The 12594-nt window shown below is 35.2% G+C and overlaps 1 protein-coding gene across 5 annotated transcripts in view; it reads left to right on the plus strand.

Moving 5' to 3' along the window:
* Nucleotides 1-12594, plus strand: part of LOC106661412 (telomerase-binding protein EST1A) — a 73372-nt gene that overhangs the window by 17750 nt on the left and 43028 nt on the right. For all 5 annotated transcript variants that reach the window (XR_001339724.2, XM_024225562.1, XM_024225563.1 and 2 more), the window contains 3 exons: nucleotides 1985-2188; nucleotides 2246-2307; nucleotides 2375-2520. Coding sequence is in view for 4 of the 5 variants with exons in the window: in XM_024225562.1 (XP_024081330.1) it covers nucleotides 1985-2188; nucleotides 2246-2307; nucleotides 2375-2520 (412 nt within the window). In the remaining variant the exon portion in view is untranslated. The remainder of the gene's footprint in view (nucleotides 1-1984; nucleotides 2189-2245; nucleotides 2308-2374; nucleotides 2521-12594) is intronic.

A 12594-nucleotide genomic window follows, 5' to 3' on the forward strand; every position in this document is an offset into this window, starting at 1 on the left:
CGAGTAGCTTCAGAACAGAGTACTCACATTTTTTGTACTTTATTTCAAACTATGTATATGTAATTTTGTCATTATATTAATTAAAACATTCCTATTTTAATGTAAACCAAATTAAACGAGGTCAAAAATTCATGTTTGTATAAAAATTATTTAATTCTGATGGTTAGGCACAAAATTTATCAAAACACCGGAATAACTATTTAAAACAACAAACAATTTATTACATGATTGTGCTCATAACATTTAACTAACAATTTATTGCAAGGTTTTGCTCAAAATAGTGCATTAATAACAAAAGAGGCATTGCGATTGTGATCTGATTTGTGATAAACGTTGTGTGATTGGACGTGTTATGTCGCAGTCAGGCAGAAGTGCACACCCTACCAAAACGTGCAAGGTGTCGGGTAGCGTCGCATAACGTTGCATCGGGTAAGTGTGTTCCTGGCTTTACTTGTTCCACTTCCTAGGTGACAACTTAACAGGTTGGAATTTTTAAAATGAAAAGTTTTGAAAATCAGACTTACAGATTTCTTTTCGATTGTCATCAGAGTTTTACCTAAAGGGGATATTTTTGCTAACAGAATGTTGGCTGTGTGTTATAGAAAGAAAAGGAAATCATGTTTTGGATTAAAAATAAAGTAAATTTATATTTTGAAAGTTTGACTTTTTCTGAAAACCGAAGGGGAAGGAAAAAAAAACTGATGCACACACCCAATATTGAGAGAAATTTGATTGCCTTGGGAGGGTTTAGGTGTATACCTACCCCATTATTTTTATAAAGTATCTTTTCAATTTAAATGTATAACCAATCAGTCAGTTATTTGATTTATTTTATATTTGAGAGCTGACAAATAGTGCCATTTGATTTTTGCCAAAATGTTGATTGAAACTGATCTGTATTTATGGTCCTCCTATTTTCATTACATTGTTGTTTTCTATTGATAATTAATTTTGGCTTTAAAAACATTTTTCATTGTGTAGTATTTAGTGACAGTTAATTAATGATTATTAGAGATTGTGAGATGTGGTCTGGTGTGATGTAGGATTAGAAAAACATTTTCTTCATTGTGCCAACTTTGTCGAGATCATCTTCAGGGCCTGGGAATAAACATTGTTTAAATTATTCAAATACATGACACATTTACACAGAAAACACACACTTTGAGTGAGTACAAATGCTTTGATTAAACCTAAAATTTCTACATTGTGTACATCATTGTATAATGATCACATCTTACATGCATTTGTGTAATTTAAACAATGTTTATAAATCCCAGGTCCTGAAGATAAGATGATCTCAATAAAGATCGATACGTTGGCACGATAAAGAAAAGATTTTTCTAAACTTATATCACACCAGACCGCATCTCATGATCTCTACATAATTTTTTCATTGTTGTTATTTGATAAGATGATTTTGCAGAATGTCACACTAATGTATGCTTGAATCGTATTGACGATATCTTTAAGATATTTCTTTATATTTATTGGTAAATAAATATTTATTATTAAGCGATTTTGACGATTGAAATTAATTCATAAATTCAACCTTTCCAAACAACAGTATCTAGAAAGCCTTTAAAGTTTAAAAATTAGTGTAAGAAATGTATTTTACATTTTTAGTTGGGAGATGAATATTATATTATAAATAAACTAGATGAGTTTTTTGATGTAGTTTACTTCTTGTATATAGAAATTGTTTGGATGTAAATATATGCTATTGTATATAGAAAAATTTTTGTTTGTTCTGTAGGAAATAGTATTTAAGATATACTAAACAGATATTTGATAAGTAAAATAAACAATAATTGGCATGGCATGGAAAACAGCATGTTGTCAAATAAAAAGTTGGTTGATTTGTCTAGCTAATTTAAAGAAAAAAAAAATCAATGCAGATTTTAAATATAAATATTAAATTGATATGTGTGTATACACGAAATCTTGCTGTTTCTTGAATTGCTAATACAGTAAATGTTGTTCTTAGTACGAAGCTGTAGACCGCAAGCGAAAAGAGGATAGGGCGAGGAAGGAAAGGGAGAAAATGAAAGAAAAAGAAGGAGGCGGGGGCTACAGGAAGGAAATCTGGATTCACCCAGGAGGAGGTAAAAATGTACATAGAACGACATCAACTTGTCAGCCTGATATCGATTCAGCCGACGAAGAATTGTACGCAGCAACAAATATTGAGGTACGCTAAAACAAACCCTTCGTTTATTTTCGTTACCTCATCATATTGTATTTGTAGGTCAATAAAAGGTTTTGCATGAGTTATCTTCACGTTCACGGAAAAATCTTCACCAAAATTGGGTGAGTGTTTTTAAGAAGATTTTTTCTTGATGAAAATATTTATTAAATGTTATTTTTGTTTTCTCAGATTGGAAAGCCTGTCGGAGACGATTCAGCAGATGTTAAGAGAGTTCAGGGCACTCCTGCAGCATTCTCCTATTCCGCTTAATTCCACCCGGTTTTTACAACTCTTTGCACTCAACATGTTCGCCATTGAAATAACCCAGCCAAAAGGTAAGTCTTATGTTTTAGTTTAAAAAAAAAAAATTGCTTTCGCGACTTAATTGCCGATTATTCAGCATTTCATAATTCCACCTTTGCTTATAATTATTAAATTATTAGGCTAATTTAAATATTTGTATATAATGTAATACAATTTAACAGACATTTAAATTACCTTTATACGTATTAGGGAGTAATAGATTGTTGTATGTTGTGAGGTCGATAATTGTAATCATTCCTGATCATTATTTTATATGAGAATTTTTATAAAAATCTCTAGTAATTTAGGAAAAACGTTCAATCTTACATGGTGAAAAACTAAAAATCTTGAATTTCTCTATTTGTTTTTTCTAGTGTCCTTCGTTGTTATGCAAATTAAATTTATGAGATGTATAAACATGCAAGGTAGTAAGTAATAATTGTGAGATTTCCTCTTGAGGTCTGTCGGGTGATGAACCTGTAGCTTGGTCATTTCCTACCAAAATCATTCTGCCTATCCTTGCTGTTTTGCTCTGTTGGACCCATTTTGGCCTTTCTCCATCTTCAGTGGTGTTAGTCAACAAAATATCTCTCACAAATGCTTAAAAAATTACGTAAAAAATATACATATTAATAGTCTTATTTAATTATATTAGTGACAACTTTGCTAGTAATTTAATTATAGGACAATAATAGAGATACCTGCTTATTAAAAACGTATAATAAGTATCATATAAAAGTACGTGATTTATCCATTACGGTGTTAACAAGGAATCTTTAGACCTCCCCAGTGATTTATATTAAAAAAAAAGAAAAGTTATTTGGTGGTGTAATGAATAGTTTATGATTAATTGTATGTTCATTTTTATGAATATGGATGAAAACCTTATCAATTAAGTTTTTATTTTGACAATACTGAAAGAATTGGTGGTGTAATGTATGTGTCACGATCCGTTCTCGATTCAACAAGACGGGCCCAACTCTGAATCCTTTTTATGAGAAACAGAGCCCCAGAGGTCTTGATCGAACCTGAATACAGCCGATCAGGAGCCTTTTTATAATAAAATTTAAGTAAAGTTTAAAAACAATTTATTAAACACACAAGAAAATAATAATTAAAACCAATAAATTTCTTTTTAAATTTTAAACAAACAATTAAAACTTTTTATAAATTGAAATAAACAGTATTTTCCTACAAAGCATTTGCCAGACCATTTAGAACAAGGGTGAATATGTACTCACTATTTCCAGTCAATCCGCAGTGGACCGAAGCACTCTATTTTAGGGAATACAACACTTTTGAGGATGACTCGACTATCTCTTCCCTATCCTCTTTTATTTTTTTACTCTAGGCCTAATCACGAAATCTAAATCATAACATTGTCACTTTGAAATCAAAGAGGTGTATTTTTAAGGTTTGTACACATAACTGATTCTTTTCTCCTTCTTGTGATTATTAGATTCAGTTGTTTCAGAGGAGATTGTAATCAATTGTGCATTAAATAAACAAATCATATAAAATACTAAATTACCAATGAAATATTAAAATGGTTTTCCTGTATTGATGAGGTCCGAAGAAATTACAGTTTGGGCTGTGGCAAATTTATTTTTGGCAGAACAAATGCGATCATGATCTTTTATTCAAGGTCTACTATGCTCTTGTTCAGCCACATACTCGGTACAGTCGGGTTTGCTGAGTAGGTGCATATGCCAATGTTAAAGATCCCATAGTTAAAGCACCGAAAATAATTGTTAAAGCTTTGTCTTACAAGGGGAGAATAGGACTTTTGCTTCTAATTTTTCAAGAAGAATACACTACATTATCTTTATGTATATAGAGCGTTGGGAAATTTTTTTAACATTGGGGAAATAAAATGGACAAACGCAAAACGTTAAATTTTAAATTGAGGAACCCAATGTCGTATGTATTTCCTGAACCTAAAACCTCATTAATGTTAAAAAGTCCTACAAAGCCCCTAGATGAGCCCACAAACTTGCCGTATAAGTAAAAAATGACTTTAGTTTTAAGAAAATTGCAAAATAAATAAAGAATTCCTCTTCAAGTAACTAAATTCTCAAACTGAATAATACAGTGAATTAAAAAAAAAAAAAAAATGCATTTGGCCCAACTGCTTATTTAATTTAAATTAAAGGTCCAATAATTATCCAATTCTATGTTTTATGATTACAATTTAAAACAATTGAGGCCATAAAATAGGATTTGTATGTGTGATAATCGGGTATTAGGTCACAGAAATATAGCAACTCCCAATTTCATGCCAAGCTTTCCTTTAATTCGTAAACATCTTCAGGGCTGAATGATCTGTTAGTGTTTTTAGTATTTTTGATATTTTAATTGTTGTTTTTATATGTCATTTATTTATTATCAAGGTTTTATAACCATTTATGTATGTACCTGATAAAGCAATTGTGAACTACTCAGCCCTGAAGAGGTTTACAAATTAAACAAAAGCTTGGTATGAAGTTGGGAGTTTCTATGTTTTCTGTGACCTAATGCCTGATAATCACACATACAAATTTACACAAATTCGATCCATCCCTTAACAATATCTAAAGTAGGATATTTCCTCTAGAGTACCTATAGCCTGACTTTAATACATAATGTTGTTGATGTAAAATAATCATACTTGTATTATTTGTTTTATTTTAATTATGATTTTACCTATTTTATATATTAATGTGTAATTTCTGCTTAATGCTAAAATAAATAAAATTGGTGAAAAAAATGTAAAAATACCATATTGAATTGCTTGAAGGTTCAGCTTTATTTATTGGCTGACAGATATTAAAAAAAAATTTTTTAGTAGATAAATTTGCATGATGTGTCATTGGCGCATTAATGTACTTAATAAATGCTACTAAAAAAGGAATCAATTGATTTTGGCAGGATTATCTTTGCGTATTATTAAATTTTTGATTATACTCTGTGTCATAAGAGGACAGTATTGAATTCCAATTTGATTTCTTGATTATGGCTAAGGATTATAAATATTCTGTTGACATCGTTGTTAAGGTAATCATAAGATTTTATTTTTTAGTTTTTTTGGTAAATAATTTATAAATTAAATTATCGGAGGGGAACCGCCACCGTGGAATTTATCAGAGTTGTCCGGTTTGAAGAAGAGAGCGTGTGCGTGCGTGTGTGGTGCGTGCGGTTGTGTGCATCGGGCGAGCAGCGAGGAAAGGGCGTTGACTCGACCTTGGCAAGGCCACATCGCATCCCGGCCTCTCTGCACTCACCTGACCTGGCATCACCCGGTGCGGAGGGTTTCACCTTAATGCACTCTGGGCATCGACATTTGTCAAAATTCTGAGATTTCTTTTCCTCGGTGCCCGAGGGGCGATGAACCCGCGTTTTGGCCATTTACGATCGTCCCGGTTCGCATCTCGCTGTTTTGGTCTTGTCAGATGTGACACGGCACTTCGCCATCTTCAGTGGTTTGTGGGCAATTTCATGTATTCCTGTGAATTATTGTAAGGACAAAATTCATCATTGAAGGCGGTGAAAAGTCTCGCAGATCAAAACAGAGAAAATAGGCAGGCCAGAATGATGGAATGGAACAAAACTACATTTTATCCGGCAGCAATTGACTTCCTACCAATCAAACATTTGTACCACGATTAAAACAAAATGAGTTAGTTTTTAGTTTAAATTGAAAAATGTATCTCCTTTGGTTTGTCATGCAAACCATTGTTAAGAACGAGTGAGAATGTTTAAAAATTGAATTGCTGTACTAGGAAGTATCTATAATGCCACGCAATGCGTGCAAGTTTAATAAGAGGTCGGCAATAGGAGTCGAGGAGAAAAATGAACTGGGATTCAGTAAGCTTGGAAGTACCCAGGTATCGCATACGGAACTCGGCAATAGGAGTCGGGAAGAGAAAGGAACTGGGATTCAGTACGCTTGGAAGTACGCAAGTAACGCATACTGAACTCGGCAATAGGAGTCGAGAAGAGAAATGAACTGGGATTTAGTAAGCTTGGAAGTACCCAGGTAACGCATACGGAACTCGGCAAGAACAGGACATATTGCTAAATACGTCCTCTCTTGCAGTTAGGTTACAGAGAGAGCACTGGGTAATTTTTCGGTTCATCCACGGGGTGTAGTTAAGATATAAAAGTTCCCCTCACAATTTGAACAGCCATCTTGACTCGACCAACTACTGGGAGATTCGTTATTCTCAGTAAACAACCCTGATTTAATTGAAGTTTCTTATAAAATAAGAACCTGGACGACAATATGGCACTAGTCGCAGCTTCTTTCCAATGCTTCTCGCGAGTCTGAAAATTCCGGATTGAATTCGCACGAATGCTTTGCGGCAAGACTGATCCGGTTTTGAACCATGCAGTTCTCCTGTTGATTACTTTAATTGCTAATATTCTCGGAAATCGAAATGATGGTAGATTTAGAACTGTGAGGCAGTACTTGAAATGCAATTTTCTATGCAAATTGTACATTAGTTTCTAATAATAATATAAAATTGGAGTGATCGTTGGTAAAGCAAGCAACCTCTTTACGAAAAATCTTAATAATTTTTCTACACTCTCTAATCTCTGATATCCCCACATTTGTGAACCATAGCAGGCAATAGATCTAGAAGCAGAGTTAAAAAGCTGATATTTTTTGGAAAGAGGGATCATGTTCTGTGCAAGGAAACCCGACCAAAGAGTATTGGGGGCCATCTTCGCAGAAGAGATTTTCTTTTTAATGTGTGACCCAAAAGAGAGACTAGGGGTAAGGCGACAACACTCGTCATGAAGGCTGTGTTGTATTTGTCCACTGATTCAGTGTTGACTAGTGGAATGGCAAGGTTGATGTGTTAACAGGACAACGAGGAGGGAGGACCGGTGGTATCCCGATGGACTTTATTGAGTTTTATGAGATGGTTTGAATTCATCAAGTATTGCATGGTGGTCTGATCTGTTATTCAATGAGCGGACTTTAGCTTTAGGAATAAACTGATGCATTCTTTGCGATTTCGGGTCGAAAATAACACAAAGGCCAGAAAAATGATGAAAAAACGCCAAACTAACAGAAACGATCAAGCTGGTTCAACACCTTAAGTAAAAATCTCACAATTATCAATTACGCAGTTTCCGTTTCCATGTAAATTGTGAATCGCATTGTTTTTAAAAGGATTTTTGTGTTCACGTTTTGGTGAGGGATCTTGTTCAACCTGTCTTTGTTGGTTTTGTCAGTCAAGACTTTCAGCGGTTTTGTGTAAAAATAACGCGGGTCAACCTTATGAAAAATGAACCAAATTACGAAAAGCTCCTGCCTTGCCTGAGTAAATTTTTGAAGAGTGCATAACTTGGTACTATGTACAATAGTAAAGTAAAAAAAAGTGGCTTACCGTCCAACCACCCGGTGGATTTATTATTGAAACGATTTATCTGAATTTTTCAGGGTTTGTTTTATTACAATTTCAGGCTTTAGTTGTAGTGAAAAAACATCCGAGGAATGAACATGTTTATATTGTGCGATTTCTGGTTGAGGTCTACGGGGCGATGAACCTGCAGTTTAAAAAAAACACGCTTATAATGGGTTTAGATGTGAACACGTTCGCATCTTATCTGAACCTTATAAAAAAATTAAATAACTTTATTGTACGTTCTACATTACAGTTTCGATAATTACTTTTTAACTGAAACACAAGGAATTGGTCATGAAGCAAGGAGGACGCCCAGTGGTTTATCTTGCAGATATAAATTCTGTAAATCTAGATGATAAGTGTTTTGTTGATGGCGGGTTGTCAAAATTACTCTCGTAGGAAGTAGTTGTGGGGTGAACTTAGTCGTTAGTGATGTCGTCCATTTGAGAGATTCAAGTCTCACAAACCAATGGGCTCCTTGGTTCTCAGTATGTGATAACTTTTTTGATCCGAGTTGCTGAAGCAGATTGAACATCCAGACATTCGCTGAGACAAATGTAGCTCGATTGTTTTTTAATGAAGGATAAAAAGATTCATCAGAAGACTTTTTAGTGAGTAATTTGTATTCTAGATTTCTGCACAATGAGCCACAAGTTACTGTAGTTTTCTTTGAATTAAAAAAACCGGGAACAACTGGATAACCAGAACTAAGTAGATAATTTGCAAACCAATCAGTCCACATCAGCCTCTAACCCTGCTTAGTCAGCTCTGTCCACAGAGCCCTCATTGCTCAGGGTCCTCACCCACCACGCCACCCTTTTCAATGGATCCCTTCAGTGTCCTAGAAAATCTACAAGGAAACCTTAGCTTCTCCTAGAATGCCAAAACCACCATCAATATTACCAATCTGGAAGATTTTCCACTAAAGTGTAAACAGCCCAAGTAAGGAGGCATACATCTGCAGCACCCCTGAACCTACACAGAAATAATCCTGACAACTGCGGACTATAAAATATCTTACAGAGATAAAAGCCCATTTCATATATACCAACTCAAAGAAGAGAGATCTCTGAGATTAGTTATAAGAAACCTCCATAATAACACATCGAGGCCATAAAGGAAGAGCTCACCGATATGAAACATGACCAATGTATCTAACGTCCTGAGCCCAAGGAGAAGAAATGTCATTACGGAAAGAGTGCCCTTACCACTCTTCTTTGTGGACATAGAACCCATTTCCTCCGTCCAAAAACTATATGGAATAACAACCATTTTTCACACGAGAGTGAAGGGTGGAAAAGTCACATCCTCGGAAGAGATAGTGCAGTGTTTCCATTGTCAACAGTACGGACACAGAAAGACAAACTACCATCACCTTCCAAGTGTGGCCATCTAACTACCTTGAAGTAACCTGTGAAAAGGACGAATGCTTGACTCCATGTTTTATCTGTAAGATTTGACTTTAATCCTCCAATTATCACATCATTTCAACTTTGCTGATAATTCCATGCAATATACCTGTCTCAATCGTAACGTTTCAGTATTGGCAATGTGCTAGTTGAGTGGTTACTAGTTTGTCAGTAACATTGCTCCTTTATTTCCTTACTTTACGGCTTGACTTTTATAATCTGTTTGAGATTCTACATCTTTACACAATTTTATATCAGGAGCCGACTGCCAATTACCCAAGGAGTAATAAACGAGGAATTTCGTGGTCATAAACTAGCGAGGATGGAGATAGTTATCTAACTCGAATTTATTCACCATGGTTGTTCAAGGATTCACATCAGACTGGACTTTTAACTACATCGAGTCGAAACGATGCGTTTATGTTCCAGATTCCGACAGTCCGTAAATTACAAATGGATGTGTGCTTTTATCGACTCCGGCGTTAGTAACAATGGTTTTCGAACAAGCACGGTTAATTATTCTTTGTTTTTATTAGATACTTCGAACATAAAGGGGGATCTTTGCAGACATAAACCTCTCGCCTTTCTATAGAATCTGGGTCAATATAAATTTATGTAATACCAAAACAGAAGACCGGTCCGGCGGTTCCCGACGCCCGAAGAACCGAAAAAAAAGAAGAACTTCTCTCTCTTCTGAGACTAGCGGTTATGTTAATAGCATCAACATGCGAGGTAACGTTCTCACAATTAATACGCCGATTTTCCCGAGACCAAGCCTGTATTTATCGTCTCGTGGATTAATATTTATTTTATTCACGGAGCCATACGCTCACCCTCGGCAGGGTCCATGCCTCGCTAATAACTCTCCGGATGTTTAGCAATTACCTCACAATTTCGACAGGAAATCTGTTAAACCATTAAAGCGTATATTTAACCCGATCTTGCTTCGAAAATTTAATTTTTCAATAATAGAATTTCTTCTCAGCCCTCGTTTCTCCAGCTATTTCTCATATCTTTTGAAATATCAACGGGCACTTTAAAAAAACCCCGCGATTTCTGGAGTGTTCAACATATCTGGTGAAGCTCCAATAATATAAAATACTTAATATATATGCATGTAAATATTATTTAGAATGAAGAAACAATTTTAATGCTTTGCCTAGGTTAAATAAGTGAGTTTATTCAGCAGGAATCTGAAGAAAAAGGTGTATTTCGTACGGTTGTTGGGCTGGGGAGGCGATGGAGGTCATGGCCGTCATGTGTTACTGGCCCAAGACTCGGGAAGCTTCGGCTATAACATTATTATAATGTTCCTCTTTTTCTTTCCCATATAAAAATGACAGTCTCTTCCTTGATTCGGATTCAAGTTTAACAAACAAAATAACAGAAAGAACTGGTTCAGTCAACTTTGCCAGTTCTTGTTTTTATTAAAAGGATTTCCACTGGATTCTTGCAATTCCCCTACCATCTAATATGCTTTCTATTATAACTAATTATTAAGTTCTTAGATTTCCGAATGACCATTTTGACTTTGGCTTCTTCAAAATTTAATTCGTTGCATTTACTTCTCTCAAAATTAATATTTTTCGCACTTCCTTCTCTTACCCTAACAGATAACATTAGTATCTCTATTACAAAGTACTAACATCACAATCAATGTTATTTAATTAGGATAAAATTTACCAATGCTTTGTTAATCTTTGTGTCTCGTGAAAACTTAATGTTTTTTCCACTAGAGGATTTTATTAAATTTGTATCTATGAGGTGAAATGCATGTAAAACATGTTCAATACAAGGAAAGAATATTCACAGCTGTCAGTGTACGTGCTTGTTTTTGCAAGCGTATTGCCTGATTGGTCACAGGGAAACCGATCGTTGGAACTGGTCTAGGGCTATTTATTGTTCAGATGGGTTCTAGTAGGCCGTGATGGACTGAATAGTGTCGACAGCTTGAACATATGGTGTGCCCAACGGTGTTCTGAACGACCCATACCATATATCAGACGCAGAATACTGCTTTGTATGGTCTGCACTTGACTTGATATAGGACAGCTTTATGACTTATAATTACCATATAGAACACACTTGATTGGCCGGAGATAAATTAGGGTTGGGATAGTTTGCACCTTTTTTTCTCTTGCCGATGGCTATACTGCTCGATTGTCTGGAGGTGAATCTGTCGTTTTGTTGGCTACGTCCTTGACTTCTGATGGTCATATAGAACAGCTATTCCCCCTGTTTTGCTTGGATAAATGTGTGTTTGAATGGTTTGCACTCTTTTGATTTATTGTTGGCCATGTAGCCAAACTGCCAAATTGGCTGGAGATGAATCTGTTGTTTGGATGACTTTCCCTCTGATGGCGTAAGAGTAGTCATTTTGTCAGTTTTGTCAATAGTAAATCTGTCTTTTCAAAAAATAGTTCTTACTCGCGACTGAAAAGCTTTGGAAAGATTCATACTCATACTCGCCCCACCTTCTTCATTTGTGTAATAAGTCATTGTTAGGATGGTTTTCACGCTTTTTATCTGACTGATTTTGGACGGAGATAAATTAGCGTTGGGATAGTTGGCATCTTTTTGTTTTTAGTTGCCGAGTATATACTGCTTGATTGGCTACCTTTTTGTCTTCTGGTGGCTATATAAACATTCTTCCTATTTGCCTGTAATTAATCAGTTTTAGGATGGTTTGCACTTTTTTCAATATTCTGGTGGCCGAGTACAGCAGCTATGTCGCCATCTTTTCTGGAAGTAAATCTGTTGTTTGTATAGTTTTACCTTTTTTACTACTGCAAGCATTCTGCCAGTTTATTCGGAGGTAAATCAATGTTTGGATGTTTTGTACCTTTTGATCCCTGATGATAATATAGATGAAGTATATTGCCAGATTGCCGGAGGTAAATCGGTGTTTATGTGGTTTTCACCTTTTTTATTTGTTGATTGCCATATAGAGAAGCCATGCCTAATTGGCTGGAGGTGAATCTTTTGTTTGTATGACTTTACCTTCGATGGCCGTATAGAGCAGACATTTTGTCACTTTTGCTTGTAGAAAAAAATGTTAGGATGGTTTTCACGCCTTTTTGTTTTCTGATGGTCATGTACGAAGCCAAATCGCCTCATTTGCTCGAGGTAAATTTTACTAACGTGCTACCGTATTGCTAATAGATGTTTTAAAGCATTCGATGTAGTACGTTTATCTATTTTTTGATGTGTGTCTTCCGTATAAGTTGATAACGAATTGACTATGATGCCGGTATGAGTGCATCCTGTAATTTCTCCTTTTAACACGTTGAGGACAGGTAAATTG

Source organism: Cimex lectularius, unplaced genomic scaffold (assembly GCF_000648675.2).
Source record: "Cimex lectularius strain Harlan isolate CLEC.00 unplaced genomic scaffold, Clec_2.1 scaffold16, whole genome shotgun sequence".
In the NCBI taxonomy this organism is placed as follows: domain Eukaryota; kingdom Metazoa; phylum Arthropoda; class Insecta; order Hemiptera; family Cimicidae; genus Cimex; species Cimex lectularius.